The sequence below is a fragment of the Protopterus annectens genome, chromosome 2.part2, assembly GCF_019279795.1.
Source record: "Protopterus annectens isolate FY-2018-M chromosome 2.part2, PAN1.0, whole genome shotgun sequence".
In the NCBI taxonomy this organism is placed as follows: Eukaryota; Metazoa; Chordata; order Ceratodontiformes; family Protopteridae; genus Protopterus; species Protopterus annectens.
Window position 1 is genome coordinate 646997914 of NC_056730.1, and position 20172 is coordinate 647018085.

General features: G+C 36.1%; 1 protein-coding gene across 1 annotated transcript in view; it reads left to right on the forward strand.

Moving 5' to 3' along the window:
• The window catches only part of LOC122795753 (shootin-1-like), a 944918-nt gene that overhangs the window by 201585 nt on the left and 723161 nt on the right, over window positions 1-20172 (forward strand). The window contains exon 3 of the mRNA XM_044064066.1: window positions 1595-1655. Within this exon, the coding sequence (XP_043920001.1) occupies window positions 1595-1655 (61 nt within the window). The remainder of the gene's footprint in view (window positions 1-1594; window positions 1656-20172) is intronic.

Consider the following 20172-nt stretch of genomic DNA (forward strand, 5'->3'; position numbering starts at 1 on the left):
TAAAACACATTTCTGGTGGCTTTTCTATTGACTCTTTCCAGTAACCTCATGCCTTTTACTTTGCGTGACCTCCAGAGATGAACAAAGTACTCAAGGTGTGACCTCTCCAGAACCGTACAAACATTACCTTTTTGCTTCTGAAATCTGGTATGCGTTCCAGAACTGCACACTAACATTACTTCTCTGTCAACTCACTCTGCCTTTGTTGTTCTGTAGGCATGACCTGACCAGGATCTTGCCTCTTGGCTTCTAGAGTGTACTGCCCCGAGAATACACTCCAGTATTCTCCTTACTCTTGCCCCTGCCTACTCACAGTGTCCCTCGGATTCCGAGAGATTCTCATCTCCAGAACTAATTGACTAATACTGGGATTGCAAGTTGGGTCAGTTATTATTATTATTACAGTGAGAATGTCTAATTCAGAAAGAAATTATTGCCATGCAGAGAAACACATTATTATTGGCTAATTACCATGGATATGAAATGAACACTGCACTATCAGGCCTAACTATGGTAGTGTTCCCCTGTCTACCCTAAGCATTGCAGTAGCATAGGCATTCCCAGCCCACACACATGTACACACAGATACACAAAGACATGCAAAGAAAGACATACGCATGTACACACACACACACACACACACACACACACACACACACACACACACACACACACACACACACACACACATACACACGCGTAGCCATACATTCAGATACCCATACCTGTGAACATACGTATGCGCATCTGCATGCACACCCACACACACAAACACGCACACGCACATATGTAGACATACATTCAGATATCCATACCTGTGAACATGCCTATGCATCTGCACACACACACACACACACACACACACACACACACACACACACACACACACACACACACACACACACACACACATATGTACACATATATTCAGATATCCATACCTGTGAACATGCCTATACATGTGCACATGCACACACACACACACACACACACACACACACACACACACACACACACACACACACACGCACACACACATAGGTACACATACATTCAGATATCCATACCTGTGAACATGCCTATGCATCTGCACACACACACACACACACACACACACACACACACACACACACACACACACACACACACGCACACCCTTCATGCACACCCATGGCAACATGATATCTACCTTTAGTCATGGTATGAGCCATGACCATTACCATAGGCGTGCATGGGTGAACATTTTCATTTTGACAGCATTTCTGCAGTCTCTGACTCACTCAACTGTGTTATTCACTGACATCATCATTTCTAGCGATGAGCACATGCATAATTTGCATTAGCTACTCCTGTGCACTACAGCATTTGCATGCAGCTACACAAGTGAGAATACTCTGCTCTACTGATCCTTCCACCATAAAATTGTAATGAAAGAGTGCTCTATGAATTGCTTAGGCTTACCATAATGCAGAATCCTTTGGGGTTAAGGCTCCCACATCTCAGTAGGCCTATTTGAATGACAAGGGGTTTCTTTTGATTGCACATTTACAAATGATTGGATTATAACAAAGTCACTTTTTGTTTTACATTTCAGAATGAAACTCTTCTTCAAGAGAGGGATGAAGCTCAAGAAAATCTTTTAAAGATTGAACAAGGTAAGTTTATATTCCCTCCTAGGATTTCTCTGAAATTAAAAGGATAATTTTGAATAGATAATCTAGAATACAAATTTCCAAACAGTATGTATCTTGAGTGCATTCATATGTTTAGGGAAATTATACAGAAGAATACCTTTAACTTTCCCTGTTTTGTTAACACTCAGTATTTCAGCTGTGCATTTAAGTAGTATTGTGAAATTTAAATCATTAGCAGAAAGTGCTAGTTTGGATTTAAGTGACTACAGTAGGCTATTAAACCACCGTTTGTTGTCAGAGTCCTAGAAATATTTGACTCTCACAGCAGCTAGAACTTGGCAGTGTCATGTTGTTTGCTCCTTTACCTGTTTAAAAAATAGGTTGCATTTGATACTTAGCAAACAAACTAATTTTCCTACGACATTCTACAACTGCCTTATAGCTTGCCTTTGACTTGTTATAATTTCTCATATATTTTGAACCAATTTAATCCCTTCAATTTATCCTTTGTGACCCCTACCTAACCTACTTTTCTGTACTAACAGTCTTACCCCTCTATCAACCTGTATGCCACTCAATATGGCTTACTGATGAAAGAACTTGTTAACCATTGTAAGATTTGCATATCTAAATAATTATTGTATCCTCTTTTTTCTTCATTTTCTCTAAATTTGAACTGTAACAGTTATTGTAAACAAAAAAAAAATTCCAAGATTACTCACTTTATTCAACATTGTTTGTTTTAATTAAATTTTGTTAGATTGTATGAATGTTACATGTCTGGAGCTTTTCTCCCCGGGCCTCCGCTGAAAAAGGGCTTTGGCCCAGTCAGGCACTCCCGGTCAGCAAATGTAAAATAAATAAATAAATCATACTTGGGAACACTGCTACACATTTTTGCTACCTTTTTCACCTCTGAAAAGAAAACTTGTACAAAACACTTCCCATATGTTGTTTCCCTTTTTTGAGAAATGTAATCACAGTTTCCAGATTGGTATCCTTTCTTATAAATACTATTTTTTTTATTTATATCTATAAATACTTTAATTTGTTTTCTCTAGGTGATTTTTGCCCCTTACCTGCTGACCTTAAAGCTTCTGCTTGATTAGACAGTTTAGCGCAAAGCCTACATGGAGTTTAAGTGTTTGCGCGATGAACAGCAGTATGAGCAGTAGTGCTAATTGCATATGCATGCCATGCATCATGCTTACAAGAATACAAGCACAGTTTCGTGGACAGCAACAGTGTTGCCAGCCAGGAAACTGTGTAAAGCAGCACAAACATCTGCAGGCATCCAGACATGTTTACCTATGGGCAAACTAGTTCTGCATGATTGTGTGGGCAGCCACAGTGACTACCAGGGTTTAATATAAGGCAATGCATAACGTTCTAACATATTATAGGAAAGTGTAGTCAGTGCAGAGTACTATGCAAACCTGTTTTAGGCATACCAAAATTAAGTTTTGGTTGATCATCAAGGGTACATTGACTGCATTATCGATAATTATTCTGGGAAGTGTGTGTATTGAAAAGGGCCACACACATGAATGGTAAGAATGAAGTCAGGGTAGGAGGACAAGTGAAATATGGTAATGTACATAACCACAAAAACAAGACAGATGTAGCACGAACAGTAGTCACATATGTACATGATACAGTATGTACTACCTTTTACATCTCCTGTGTGGGTATTCATATCATCACACAGTTATCATATATTATGTGACTATCATACAAGGTCACATATCAGTGGAGATGATTGGTTGTGATATAAACATCCTGACATGATCACTAGAGAGGACATTTAGCAAGGACAGTGTATACAATAGGGGGTAGGTGTATATTGTGAAGATGTGCAAAATGAGTTGCATGAATATGTATGTAATGGCAGCATAGATCTCAACCGAGCAGGACACATAGCAACAGGCTCATGGACAACAGTAGACAGAAGCATACACAATTATGGGAAATAACAGTCAAATAAACCGCTCACACCAACACTGAAACACTTGTCAAAATGGAATGAGAAATAGCAGTAAAACACAAGTGTATCCACCACGGAAATGACAGCAAGTACTCACAAAGTCCAAATAATACGAAAAATTCTTCTTTATTCCATGAACAAAACCAGGAGAAATGAGCGCTTTCGCATAGCAACTGTACCCTTCATCAGATTCTATTTCTAACATGATTAATTCAGTTTATATAGCTGTACAATATGCTTAATTAATGTGATTAAACAATTAACTAGCCAATGAATCATCACATTTTAAAGCGACATCTTCCTTATATTGCACTACTATTCAGTTATCTCATTTCTAGAACATATATCCATTTTAATGCATTCTTAAAACTTTTAAAACTCAAATATTATATAACTTACATAAACTAACACATGACATTAATATATAGACTAAATATATATATATAAATATAACTAATACCTTATTAACATTTCAGTGTGTATTGAACTTAAAATCACCTAACATTATACTGAACTAGTATATAATTAATGAAGTAGATAAAAACATATGTTGTCTAAACCATTAGATGGTGCATATTAAAGTGCTTAGTGCAAAAATGTATATAACTACTCAATGTATATACATATATGTAAAAAATATAAATGACTACCAAATTCCACCTATTAAATGTAGATTTATGTAAATATATGAATATATAAAAAATGTGTGAATATATAAAAAATACATATAATAAAAACTGCATTATTTATGATATTTTAAAACTGGCTTCAAGGGGACATATTGATTTAATCCCGGAGGGTAATGTGCTCTCATCCTTAATATCCATTCTAATTCCTTCTGTTCTAATTCATTCACAAAGTTACCCCCTCTTTCTTCATTCTTATTTACAATTTGTAGAACTCTAAATTTTAAATTATGACCATTATACTGAATTATGTGCTTTGCTAGTGCATTAAGTTCATTACTCTTCTTGATGTCATATGTATGATTGTATATTCTTTTCTTTAATTCTCTTTTTGTGAGTCCTACATAAAATGCAGGACAACATTCATAGGTGGCTAAATAAATAATATTACATGTATCACAAGATGCAAAAAACCTAGGGGTGAAAGAATAATTCAGAACAGGATGAGTGAATGTCTGTATTCTTGTAATGTACTTGCACATATTGCAATTATTGCAAGGAAAAGTTCCAAATTTTGTTACAATGTGAGTTGCTATTGTTTCCCTACTGTTATGTGTAGTACATAACAATCTCTTTAAATTCTTACTGTTTCGATAAGTAAAACTAGGAGTATGACCTACTAGTTCTAATGTCTTGCTATCTACAGTTAATATTTGCCAATGACTACTAATAATATCTCTAATTCTTTTGTTGTCATTGGTGTATGTTGTAACAAAGTGCATTCTCTCATCATATCTCAAAGTTTGTCTCTTGTTTTGAATAGGGCGCATTCTTACCATCTCTAATTCATTTGATGTTCCTGTGGCTCCCATTACATGATTTCTGACTTCTTTCACCATTACTTTATTATAACCCCTCTTTATAAATAAATCTTCCATCTTGTCAGCCTCTACTATACAATCCGAGCTTTCTTTACAAATTCTAGTTAACCTAATAAATTGGCTTTTTAAAATGCCCTTAAATACATGTCTCGGATGCATACTATCGTAACTGAGAAGTGTATTCTTCCAACACTTCTTCCTATGTAACGTGGAACTAATTCTACCATTTTTAATTCTTAAACTCACATCCAAGAAATTAACTTCTATATAAGAAGCTTCCATCGTGAATTTTAAAAAGCTGGATGTATTTTCTAGATAAAGTAAAAACTTCTCAAATTCTTCCACTGTGCCCTCCCACACAATTAATATATCATCCACAAATCTAGTATATAATAAAATCTTTTTATATAACTCATTTGTAAATAGATGTTCTCTCTCCCAATGATGGACGACTAAATTGGCGTATGTATTTGCGCAGGGTGTGCCCATTGCAACATTACAATGAGATCATCGCGATTTCTTGGAAGGGAATGTGTTTGTTTGGCCATGCAGTGTGAATGATAACGTAAGAACCAGAAGCGGAGAGAGGACGACGAATCAGTCAGACACTACACTCACCATTAATGAAGGCATGTCTTGCCTTCCTATATCCACGGAGAATAATTCGGTCATCAATATTCCTGATAATGCTTTTGTTACTCCACCAGAGACCGTAGAATGAGTGGCAACAGTGACATCTGCTTCCACTCCTTTACCGAATCAGGAAACGGACAGAAACAAAGCAGGCTTTGAAAATAGTGGGGCAATACCGAAATATAGCACCACCTCTGCAGCTTTTTTACCATATCCAGTACGGAAACCCATATTACAAAGAGACCGATCCAGGAGTTGGGACAGGAGAAAGCGGAAGTTCTCAGGGGAGAACATGCCACAGAGACGCCGCCAGAGACAGTAACTAATTTGTTTTTTAATTTATCTAAATTTATGTTGTCTGAATCTGACATTAGCCTTCTAAATAGAGGCTTGACATTCATACCATCACAAGAAAGTAAGCTACAAAATTTATTAATTGATCTAAGAACTTTTGGTCGTATGTTAGCTTTAAGACTGCTTTTTTATGATAAAAAAACAAGGGATTCAAGTGAAAATGATGAATTTTTATGCTTTAAGTGAAAAAGTACTTACTCACCCCCCTTACCCACCCATATAGAATGTTTTATTAAATTATGTGAACACAGTTTTTATAAATACTTTTTTGATGGGAGAAGAAAATGTTTGTTCTTTAATATGAATTCTGAAGAGAGATTGTCTTTGAAGAAGTTAATTAATGAGTCCTCGATAACAGTTAGACCTGCAGACAAAGGAGGTGGTTTAGTGATATTTAATACTGAAGATTATGTTTCGTTAATGACACAAATGCTAGGAGATACAGATACATACTTAATGATTACAGTTGAAAAGTTTTTGAGTACTGTGAAAAGAATAAATGAAGAGTTATATGACCTTTTAATGTGCTATCAGATAGATAAGGAATTATATGATTTTTTTGTCACTGAACATCCTCAAATACCAACTATAAAAGCTTTACCTAAAATGCACAAAGACATACTTCCACCACCAATTAGACCTATTGTGGATGGTGATGGATGGATTACACAGAATATATCCATCTACTTAGAGAAAACCCTGAGACCTATAGTAAATAAAATCCCCACAATTCTGAGAGATACTTACCAGCTGTTAGATATAATAGATCATCTTGGAGTTGATTTACGACAAGGCACCCATTTATTGGTGACATTAGATGTACAAAATTTATTCACCTGCATCCCAAATGAAGAAGGGATACAAGCCATAAGAGAATTATTAAAATTTTTTCCTGAAATTAGTCAGAGTAAAGTAATATTAATCTGTCAACTATTAGAACTTGTTCTCTCCAACAATGCCTTTTCTTTTTTAGGGCAATTATATTTACAAAAGTGGGGTGTTGCAATGGGCACACCCTGCGCAAATACATATGCCAATTTAGTCGTCCATCATTGGGAGAGAGAACATCTATTTACAAATGAGTTATATAAAAAGATTTTATTATATACTAGATTTGTGGATGATATATTAATTGTGTGGGAGGGCACAGTGGAAGAATTTGAGAAGTTTTTACTTTATCTAGAAAGTATATCAAGCTTTTTAAAATTCACGATGGAAGCTTCTTATATAGAAGTTAATTTATTGGATGTGAGTTTAAGAATTAAAAATGGTAGAATTAGTTCCACGTTACATAGGAAGAAGTGTTGGAAGAATACACTTCTCAGTTATGATAGTATGCATCCGAGACATGTATTTAAGGGCATTTTAAAAAGCCAATTTATTAGGTTAACTAGAATTTGTAAAGAAAGCTCAGATTGTATAGTAGAGGCTGACAAGATGGAAGATTTATTTATAAAGAGGGGTTATAATAAAGTAATGGTGAAAGAAGTCAGAAATCATGTAATGGGAGCCACAGGAACATCAAATGAATTAGAGATGGTAAGAATGCGCCCTATTCAAAACAAGAGACAAACTTTGAGATATGATGAGAGAATACACTTTGTTACAACATACACCAATGACAACAAAAGAATTAGAGATATTATTAGTAGTCATTGGCAAATATTAACTGTAGATAGCAAGACATTAGAACTAGTAGGTCATACTCCTAGTTTTACTTATCAAAACAGTAAGAATTTAAAGAGATTGTTATGTACTACACATAACAGTAGGGAAACAATAGCAACTCACATTGGAACAAAATTTGGAACTTTTCCTTGCAATAATTGCAATATGTGCAAGTACATTACAAGAATACAGGCATTCACTCATCCTGTTCTGAATTATTCTTTCACCCCTAGGTTTTTTGCATCTTGTGATACATGTAATATTATTTATTTAGCCACCTGTGAATGTTGTTCTGCATTTTATATAGGACTCACAAAAAGAGAATTAAAGAAAAGAATATACAATCATACATATGACATCAAGAAGAGTAATGAACTTAATGCACTAGCAAAGCACATAATTCAGTATAATGGTCATAATTTTAAATTTAGAGTTCTACAAATTGTAAATAAGAATGAAGAAAGAGGGGGTGACTTTGTGAATGTATTAGAACAGAAGGAATTAGAATGGATATTAAGGATGAGAGCACATTACCCTCCGGGATTAAATCAATATGTCCCCTTGAAGCCAGTTTTAAAATATCGTAAATAATGCAGTTTTTATTATATGTATTTTTTATATATTCACACATTTTTTATATATTCATATATTTACATAAATCTACATTTAATAGGTGGAATTTGGTAGTCATTTATATTTTTTACATATATGTATATACATTGAGTAGTTATATATATTTTTGCACTAAGCACTTTAATGTGCACCATCTAATGGTTTAGACAACATATGTTTTTATCTACTTCATTAATTATATACTAGTTCAGTATAATGTTAGGTGATTTTAAGTTCAATACACACTGAAATGTTAATAAGGTATTAGTTATATTTATATACATATATTTAGTCTATATATTAATGTCATGTGTTAGTTTATGTAAGTTATATAATATTTGAGTTTTAAAAATTTTAAGAATGCATTAAAATGGATATATGTTCTAGAAATGAGATAACTGAATAGTAGTGCAATATAAGGAAGATGTCGCTTTAAAATGTGATGATTCATTGGCTAGTTAATTGTTTAATCACATTAATTAAGCATATTGTACAGCTATATAAACTGAATTAATCATGTTAGAAATAGAATCTGATGAAGCGTACAGTTGCTACGCGAAAGCGCTCATTTCTCCTGGTTTTGTTCATGGAATAAAGAAGAATTTTTCGTATTATTTGGACTTTGTGAGTACTTGCTGTCATTTCCGTGGTGGATACACTTGTGTTTTACTGCTAATTATGGGAAATATCAGAATAACACCTCCATTAATCTGTGTCATTGACACAAAATATGTGATTGTGAGGTATTATATATGTTTAGCATGACCACACTTGTACAACTGTCATGATTTGTCAGAAATCCATAAGGGGAATCAAACACACCTTCCTCAAAAAGTAACACCTTTTGGAGGCCACTTGACAGGTTTTTATGGCATATATATATATATATATATATATATATATATATATATATATATATATATATATATACACACACACACCAGCTAGATAACTCAGTAGTTAACGCACCATGGCACGTCTGACTTTTACACTGCCTCGGGACAATTTATAGTGGATGACATCTTCATTTTGGTAGGCATGTACAACTGTCAAAATATTAGTTCTGCATGTGATTGCATTGATGATAGCAGGGTACAAACTGATGTATGCACACACACTTACACATACATGGAGACACACATATAATGTGGCTAATGTGATAATTTAAAACACATGTAAGTATTCTGTTCCCATCTTCAAAACACAGTAGTTAATGATTGCAACACCCCTGAAGGATGTTTTTGCCTTGTCATAGTGTTCTTTATATATGATGTCATCATTATGATGTGAGTGACATATCCTCTAATGAGAGTGGTGTGCTAAGTATGGATTTTGTATTCCCTGTCATGTTGCTAATGTGTAGGTGTACTTTAAAAGACAGCTTCTAAAGATAAAAGCTGTCAGGAAAGCATGTAGCAGAACTGAGACATATGCAGCTGTTTCTCAGCATGGTTGTATACATTACACATCTGTTGTTACATACAGACACACACATTTTTTGTGAACAGCATAGATGCAACTGTGCATGTGCAGTGTTCATATTTGTGAAAAATTGCTGTCACATTAATACATGTATAAGACAAGCTGAATGTTTATTGTCAGTATAAAAGTTTAAATGATGTAACAATACAGTAGTGCTGCTTATTCCTGTAGTGTAGTTGACATTTGAGAACTAGTACCTGCATACCAATTTTCAAGTGCATGGGTGCAAGGCACACAGGACTCAGTGTAAATATGTGTTCAGTCAGTAAAAAGTGTTTCTACATGGGTTTTAATGGGATAAAACTTGGTAATAAACATGAGTAATACATGATAATCAGCACTTTCCATCGCTCACTGCCGAGCAGCTGGTTTTCACAATCAATGGTAAAGTGTTTGCACATGTGAGATACACATTTAATGACTACTACTTGAACGTATAGCAAACAGTTACTATGGTGTTCATAAGTAGTTCATATTGGAAATGTGTCATAAATTTTAGGACATTAAAAAAGTATTTATACAGCTTTTCCCATCTGTGCACAGTTAAGCAACAAGTAAACATGGGTCTCTGTTTCACTGAGAAAATTATAAGAGTTATATTGGTTCACTTTCCTCTATGCAAACATGCTAAGCAGACAGGTGTGGCAGTCTGCACCTTGGACAACACTGAGTGGAAGAAAACACTTGCTGTGTAGTTGTCTCTGCGGCAGCAGGTTTAACAACAGTGAGCTCTTATTTTGAGCACAGTTGATACGGATCTCAAATCCAGCTCAATGTAATTTTTTTACACATTTATTCATGATGTAATTAAATAATTACGTGATAATTTTTGCATGTGTGACAGGGACAGACTACAATGAAGTACTGTATAAAAACAAACACTACTCAGTTGATTTATGTCAACAGTGCACACATGGATTTCTATATTTATACATTCAGCAGTCTAAATAAATGTATATGAAATTTTTAATATGAGTGCCTTTATTCTAATTTAACTGTGTGTTTCCTTAGCACAGTGGGTTTAAGCACCATTGTGTGAAGGTAATTGCACTATGCCATAGGACATGAAGAGTCATTCACTGTCACTCGGCACTGGTGCACAATGACAAACTCTGCACAAACAGAGAGGACAAAAGGTGAAGGGCTTTATTGGTGATTTATTATTTATGTGTGTTTTGTGATTCTATTTTTGATCAGATTAGAAGTGTGAAAATGGGGTATATAGGAAAGTGGTGAAATGGAGGGCAAACAAGGGGAAGAACAAAGGGAAAGCAATATAAGAATGTGCAGGAGGGAATTAGGAAAGAACCATAACTATCCACTTCTTCAGCAGTGTAAAATGAACATGGATAGAATATTAGATGAATTAGGACTTGTCATCTGAACAAAGATGGATGTCAACAATGCAGTAATGTTGTATAGCCAATTGGACCGAATCAAGTGTGTCACGAAGACACATGTGCTAAACAGAGAGCTATGTATGGGTCAATAATTTTTTGGACAGGTGCCCATTTTATGTTTTATTTCAGTATGAGAGGAATATTGAGTAAGGGACGTAGGTATGTCAGAGTCAGGTAACTAGGGTAGGTGAGGAAGTGGCTGCAAGCAAACAGGACAAACAAGAGAAGAGACAGGGACGGTGAGATCCACAACAGGTTGGGGGACACCATGACTGCAGATATGGAGGGGACACTGGATGCCCATGCCATCAAGCATGGAGTCAGTGAGAATCTAGTCTTCACCCTCAGAACTGTCATCACTGTCTCCTTCCGGAGATTCCTTCCTGAGATTGCTGTTGGAGTGCTTGACATTTTCTTTTTCTCAACATTCCAATGAGCATCTTCCGAATCTGGCTGAGGCATGCACCGATGGTACTTTCCACGACCTCATGCACTATGCCTGGCATATCTTGGTGGGTGACAAAATCACCACCTCTGCAAATACTCCTAGAGGGTATCACTGCACCATCTGCCTGGGTAATGCTATCTGATATGGAGGGACCGCGTAGTGCAGAGTCTGTACAGGCAGTACTGCCAGGTTGGGTACCAGATGTGCTAGGTGTTGGTGCGGCAGCTGTTGGAGGGGTAGCAAGCTGAGCTCCACTAGTTGGCATATTGTCCTGTGCTGGCAATCATTTTGTCAGTTGTAAGAAACTGATGCCATCAGAGCATTGTGATCACACATATAAACATAAAAAAGTGAGATAAGGGGTTGGGTAAGAGAGAAAAAAGCAAAAAGATAATTAGAACCATCATATGTCACATACAATAAATTAGTACGATATATATAATAAATTTACATTTACATTAACTTTGCTTTTTAACAACTGTAAACTATGACTAATAATTAAAACAGTCCAAACTGGTAGAAAAGACAGCCAGGCACTCTGTTGATTCAATATCAAAAACGTTGCTGAGAGCTTTCTCTTAATAGCTTCATCACACCTTAATACAATTCAACATACATAATCCTATTTAAACAAATTCAAACTTCCTATGTCCAATCATAGACGAGCTTCTGTCTAAGCAATTAAGTTAAAGGCATCAAGCATAAAAATATATATATATTAAAAGCACTTCTTAAACTGAAAGCAGTATAAACATATGATTAAAAACAAATTCATATATTCAAATTCTAATATATATATATATGTGTGTGTGTATGCTATAAAACCACCCTGGGAATGTTGGAGAATTAATTTTTGTTACACTAGATGTTCAGTCGCTTTTCACTATAATTCCGAATTCTTTGGGTATCTCTTATATATGTGATTACCTATCTAGTGCAACTGAATATGATGACATCAGGATAGATTTAATTTGTCTATTTTTAGAGACTGTGTTGGAGAATAGCGTTTTTATATTTAATGAACAGATTTATATTCAAAATGATGGTGTAGCTATGGGCACTTCTTGTGCCATAGCTATGCCAACATGTTTCTAGCTCATTGGGAAAATATTTCCTTGTTTCCACTAGAGGTCCTCAGACAATGTGTATCTTTTTATCATAGTTTTGTGGACGGTATTTTTCTTTTGTGGACAGAAAGTCAAGAACAACTAGTGGATTTTGTTGACAAAATGAATAATCATACTAGTTTTTTGAAATTTACTATGACGTCTTCGGACATGAGGATAGAATACTTAGATGTGTTGGTTGAAAAATTACTGAATGGCCTGATAAACACAGGAATTTTCAGAAAACCATGTTATAGAAATTCACTTTTGGCCAGGACTAGTATGCATCCAGGGTATGTTTTTAAAAATTTAATCAGTGGTCAAGGGGTTATAGCATCCAGACTTAATCATACAGAGGAATGCTTTGTTATGGAAATGAATAGTCTAGAGGATAGACTTATGAACAGAGGATACCAGAAACATGAGATTAATGAGAGTTTAACATAAATTAGTGATTTGAGGGAAAATAGAGCACAACCATATTTTGGACCAACAGTAGTGGGTGAACAAGTAATTAGACCTAGCGTTATTAATAGTTCCCTAAAGATCCCACTCTACTACACTAGTGATAACAAACCACTTATAGATATTTTACCAAGAATTGGTCTATTTTAACAGTCAATCTGGATATAAATGAACTAATAGGGGATAGACCCAGGTTTTCCTACAAAAATAAGAAGAATTTGAAGAGGCTACTTTGTTACAATAGTGGTAGGAAAGATATAGAAGATGTGGACACATCAACACAACCCTGTGGGAGATGTAACTATTGTCCATATATAAATACTAGTAATATCGTCATACATCCAGATACACATAAGAAATTTGTTTTTAAGACATCCGCAACATGCCTTACACCCCATGTAATATATTTAGCAGAGTGTGAACTCTATCATTCATTTTATATAGGAAAGACGGATCGTGTCCTTGAGGACAGGATAAGAGAACATCTTTATAACATTCAGATTAAATCTGAGTGTAATGCACTGTCCAACCATGTCATGAGTGTAGGAGAAGGGCATAGGTTTACTTTTAGGTTGATAGATGTCATAAAACCTAGTATTAGAGAGGGTGATATTCGGAATTTTACAGAAAGTAGGGAGGTCAACTGGATTATTACTATGAGAGCAGATATAGGGAGAGGGCTCAATGAAAGAGCCTCTATGAAACCTCTTTTAAAGAGTAGGAGAATTAATAAATGAGTGTTTTTATAGCATATATATATATATATATATATATATATATATCGACAATGCAGAAGACCTGCCGACATGGGGAAAGGCTGTGTGTGTGTGGTTTGTGTTATTGTGGTTCAGGTAGAACCATATATATATATATATATATATATATATATATATATATATATATATATTTTTTTTTTTTTTTTTCTAAAAATGTATCAATTTATATTAGATGTACATATGGATTTGTTTTTCAACATATGTTTATACTGCTTTCAGTTTAAGAAGTGCTTTTTATGCTTGATGCCTTTAACTTAATTGCTTAGACAGAAGCTCATCTATTATTGGACACAGGAAGTTTGAATTTGTTTAAATAGGATTATATATGTTGAATTGTATTAAGGTCTGATGAAGCTATTAAGCGAAAGCGCTCAACAACGTTTTTGACTTTGTTTGAATAAATGTTATGTTAAATTGAATCAACAGAGTGCCTGGCTGTCTTCACTACCAGTTTGGACTATTTTATTTATTTTATTTATCTTGTGGTATCGAGACATTTACCCTGTGGAGTATATATATTTTTTGTAGCAATGACTGATAATTGTTCCAAGTAATCCTTACAATATATATGCTTTATCAAATAATACAGATTAAGTTAACAGCATGGCATGTATGCCAGTTTTGGTAAAATTATTATGTAATATGTTTTAATTATTTTACAATATATTTTCTACCTGTGGGATTTGAACCTACAGCATCTGATTTGACTATTACAATTGACTTCTTCTGCTGGCTTTAGCTAAAGACTGAAGTATGTATGCTTGATTTTACAGTTAAGATATGCATATTTAATTTGTTACTAATGTATAGAAGAGCTATATTTTTGATAAAATAATATTATTTTGTGATGCACACATATCCTTTGCTTCTCTAAGTATTTCCAGATATACAGCATGGGCATCTTCATTTGCTGCAATCTCCTGGATGGCTGTAAAAGACAAAGGGGATAAAAAGAGATGGGCATTATGCATACCAGTCTTGGCTATATCCAGCTTTCTGTATAACCTAAAGTATCTTTATCTGTATACTTGCACAACTGTGAGATGTCAGCAATGCTAAACTCAACCAGCCACTGCTTGAGTTGTGCCTGCTTGCACCTTTGCAGGTTATTGTAATGGTGCCTGCATTGCTCTCCATGTGTGTAATACCAGTCATGCTGAAGACAACCTTGGCCAGACTATTCCAAGACACTGATTTGTACTGAGACCTACAGCTGTGGCACTTTACAAAGAGTCCAGTGAATATTCTGGAATCCTCTGCACCCTATCATTGAACCCTAAATTAGGCACCTTCCCTTCTAGCTCCTGCCATGTCCATATAAGTCAAGCAGCAACAATTAGATTGTTTTCCTGCTAATTTGTGTTTTCATGTTTAAGGCAAGTGTGCAAACCCAAACAACCATACCAACCACTTTTGCACAATGTTAAGCAGACAGCAACATTGCCAAACAGAAAGGAAGGCAGTTTATGAACTAGGAAGGGAATGTGACAGTTGGCATTAGTTTTTGGTTTGGATGCTGCTGTACCTGCTAGTTGATTTAACTTTGCAGATATGTATTGGGGGTATACATTTTATGACCTCACTAACTTTTTTTGTGGATTTGCACACTGATAAAAGTAACCTGTATAATGTGGGATTCAAACCTATGTACATCTGACAGAACATGTTCTTCCACATAGATGTTTTTTTTATCCTTGCAACAGAAGAAGTGCTTATTAGACATGTTTATTAATTATATAGACACATGAAGAGGTAAGTTGTTATCCATATCTGTGCATGACCTGACAAGATCCAGGTTTATAAATTCGTGCATGCAAGATTTGTTAACATGTACAAATAAAACTTTTATATATATGCATTAGAAAATGAAACTTAACTGTATGCACTTCTTATAGTTCAGTCTTGGCAGAGGCAATTTTGGCAGGCATTGACTTTCACAGATAGATAACAATATAAACCATCATCACAAGTGTTATTATTAAAACTGGTTATCTTACAGTTTTCTGTCTTATTTCATGGGATGTAAAGTACTATATTGTCAATGACATGGGTATGCTATGCTTATAGGATGGCCCATAGACACTGCCAGGGCAGTGCTGGGCACAGTGAGAGGTGATTAGCAATCTTATACAATTGAGTTTTGTGTTGTAAATGTGTACACATTTTGTGAGAATTGTGTTGAAAGCATTTATAACAAGTGAATTATGTGATATTCCTTAGATTGTTCAAACTGTTATTTTCTTGTTTTGGGAGTGAGGAGCCAAGTACTATTGTGTGTTGCCACAGCAAAGGTTGGGTTTCAAGAGTTTTGCTCTTGCAATTGTGTAGTCATCCTTGTATTTTCATTGTAAACAATGTAGTACTCCGTTAGTATTCCTTCTTTTGGACCAAACATTGGTTTGTGTGTGAGTGTGATATGGTACAAACACAACAACCTTAAATCACACTCCTTCTGCTTAGTTGCATTAGCAAGTAACATTATGCAAGGATCTGCCATTCGTGTTCTTAGACATTTATTTTCCTGTTCCATGCTCAACACTTACCTTGACTGTCCAGCAGTTACAAGTGTTTTACTTCTTGGCTGAGTATGTGTGATACTAGCAGTACACAACCATTACATGAGTAAGTAAAGATTGTGAGCATTACTTGGCATCAGTTTTACTGTGTGCATGTGCATAGGAATATGGTTTTACCCCCTTAGGTGATGAGCATGTCAGGTCAAGGTCATATTGTGCATGCCTACATCTGTCTACACCCACACTGGCTGGTGGTTCCCCATTGACTCCTCACCTGTGTGTGGCTGTTGTGGCCTTGCCAGTGGTGGTGGGATGTGTGCCTCATCCCCTTGGTGTTCCTGCTGAAGCTGTTTTCTCAGAATAATATTGTGATAGCAAAGGTGGTGAAAATTTCAGCACAAGTATGGGGGTTGCACTGCAGAGCTCCCCCTGATGGATTTAGGCACCAGAACCATGATGTCAGCAGCCCAAACACATGCCCTATAATATTTCTTGTTTGAACATGTGCCTCATTTTATAGTAATATTTGACTGGTGTGTGTGCATTTCTGATGGGTGTCACCTGCCATGGCTATAGTGCATAATCTGCACCCCCCTTTAAGTGACCCTGTAGGATATCCCCCCTAGAAAATCTCTGCTAGAGTTGAGAGTTATACCAACTATGGGAATTGTGATAAATGACTGAGTTGCCAGCACACACATTCAAGATGATTCCCTCAGCATTACACATGACCTGGCATTTAATGGAGTGGAAGCCCTGTTTATGTACACCATTCCCTGTTCCCTGAGTGGTGCTTTGATTTCAATGTGCAGGCAGTCTATGGCACCCAAGACTTCAGGGTAGTGTGCTACAGGGTAGAACTCCTGCATAGTTGTGGGTCTGTCCTCAAGTGTACAGGAAAAATGTATGTAGTCACTGGTATGTTGTAGCATAGCATTTAGGAATTGATGTAGGATCCTGAATGGTGATGCCCGTGACAGCCCCTGTTGGTCTCTGGAAGGTTCCTGTAGCTAATATTCTAAGTGCTACAATACCTTAGTCTTCACAGGTATTGATACCCCTCGGTTTGCCCTTGCTGTAAGTTGAGGATGGCAGAGGTTCTAGAGTTCCTGTAGTGTGTTTCTGTCCACTCTGTAGCGCTCTACAATTTCCACATCATGCAGGCCATGAAATGTTAAATGGGGTCTAAACACCCTTTTCCTTCTTGGCTGGGGTCTATTATCAACAGCGGCAGAATAGACTTGGGCCCACTGCACATACACATGAATAATCGCAAGAGCAGCATCTAACATTGCTTCTGTACACTGGTTTCTGTGGCTGTATTCCAAAAAGGTTATGGAATTCACAGGGAAAACCTACACTGAGTCTACATGATTGCTTTATAGCTTGTTGAATAGCTCCTCCATCTTGGATTGGTTGATTAGCATAAAATGCAGCTGTTTATGCTGTAATTAGTATGCCACAATGTTTGCCATGTTTGTGCAACTCTAGAGCTGCTTACTGAATACAAAACAGTGTGCTATCATCTGAGCATACAGACTTTATTGAATCCAGCCCAATATCCATTTGTTCTTTCTCTTTAGAAATTCCAGATAGATGAGAGCTGTTGGGGGAGGTTTTTTTTTTATTTTAGCTTACCCCCTACCCTAGCAGTGACATGAGTTCTTGCATCACCACAACTCTCACATATGCCACTGTATCCAAGCATACATACTAACGAGGATCACCATCACTGGTTTAGTTGGTTATACCCACTGCCTTCCCTACCCCAGCTTCCTGCATCAGAAAAAGCATGTGCTGTCCAGCCAAGGTGCTATCATCAGAACAGTGACATGAGCAAAGTGAGAACTAACATCTCTCCCTTCCAGCTGGGCAGGCATGCCCATTCATTGTGCCTGCACTGTCAAGCACCAAAGCTGCTATTCGAACTCTGGCCGCCTGGGCTGTAGTCAAGACTTTATCCCTCTACTTCATGATACAAGTGCTACTTGAAAATGTTGATCAAGCTCTCCAGTGCTTTTCTTCTAGGACGTATGAATAAAGCTCTCCTGTTGTCTAAGTTAAAATGCCTGCAGCAATAGATGCAATAGATCCACAAGGCATACTTGAGACTAACTGCCTGGAGTGCTGAGATGCAATGTTGAATATGTAGATTCCAGCTGCATTTTAATAGTTTTTCCAGCCACTGCAGTTTGTCTTGAGTTTCAGAGTTGGTCACATATGGAAACTAAATGCAGTGGGTAAAGCTCTAATATATGATATATTTAATATAACATGGAAATTATGTAAATGGAGCAAACATTCTTATAAATTTAGACAATATACCATGCTAAAAGTATACTTTGCTCAGTTATGTTCAGAACCCTAATCAGAATCTCACTACTTTAAAGATGTTAAATAGCATAATTGCATTCCATTTATGAAACTGCATCATATGAACTGCAATAGCTTTCAGCTGTCTTTACAATTTCCACTTATATCATCAGTACCTTGGATTCAACTGATATAATTTCCTGAAGGGGATCATTTAATTTGTTGTTAGTACATATGCTCATTTCACAGTGTTCTTTCCCATTTTCAGATTCAGTCATTTATTACTTTATTGCCAATAGCCATTCTTTTGGCCACTTTGCTGATCTCGCCATGCTGTTCCTTAATTCTACTGCACCTCAGAGACCAGTTCTACTGCACCTCCAGTGAGGACATTCAGCAGTATTCACAATCATTATGCACCATGAAGTACTAGTATGTTCTGGTCTGGCATAACAGAGCCCTGTGCAATTCACAAAACATGGTACACAGTTGATTAGGCCCCTGTGTATGGTCCTACTCCCATTGTGTAACTGCAGTTCTCTTTGGAAGAAGCACAAATGATACCCCTGGGGAGGAGGGTATTCAATTTGCAAACACTATTCATCTACAACTGGGATGGTTCCAACAGGATAAATACAAGACTTCAACATTATATATATACAGATGATGTAGCACTTGTCACTTGTCCCATTCCCTGCTGGCATGCAGTAAAAAAATATTTTCACAGGAGGTAAATCCCTTCAAGCAAAGGAGGTCTCAGTGCAAGCAACCATAACTACCACACTGTTTCCCCCACCTACTCACTGCACAGTGATGTTAATGAGTTCCCATTAATGGCAGATGCCACAGCACCATATCCCTGATTTCTAGAATATGCTAATAACCTCCAAATTTGGCATCATGACTAATGAATGAAGCTTTTTTTATAAATCATACTTCAGGCATTACAATGGAGTATAGTATAGCACTATTCGGATTAGCAACATGGTAGTTAGTCTAGTATATATTATACCTTACAAGTCAATACTCTCAGCTGTGCTATGTAGAGCTATCATTGCTACAAAATGCATTTCCCATCAGAAATATGGATGTTCCTAGTCCATCACTGTGCACTAAATGTACCAGTACTCTTTCAAAAAACCTCGATATCTTCTGTACACTTCTCTTTACTGCAGTCCATGTCTTGGCCAAGAATGGTAGATTAGCAAACATAGTAAACAGAGTGCATTTATGCAACTGTATACAATATTTATGAATAACCACGCCCATTGCAA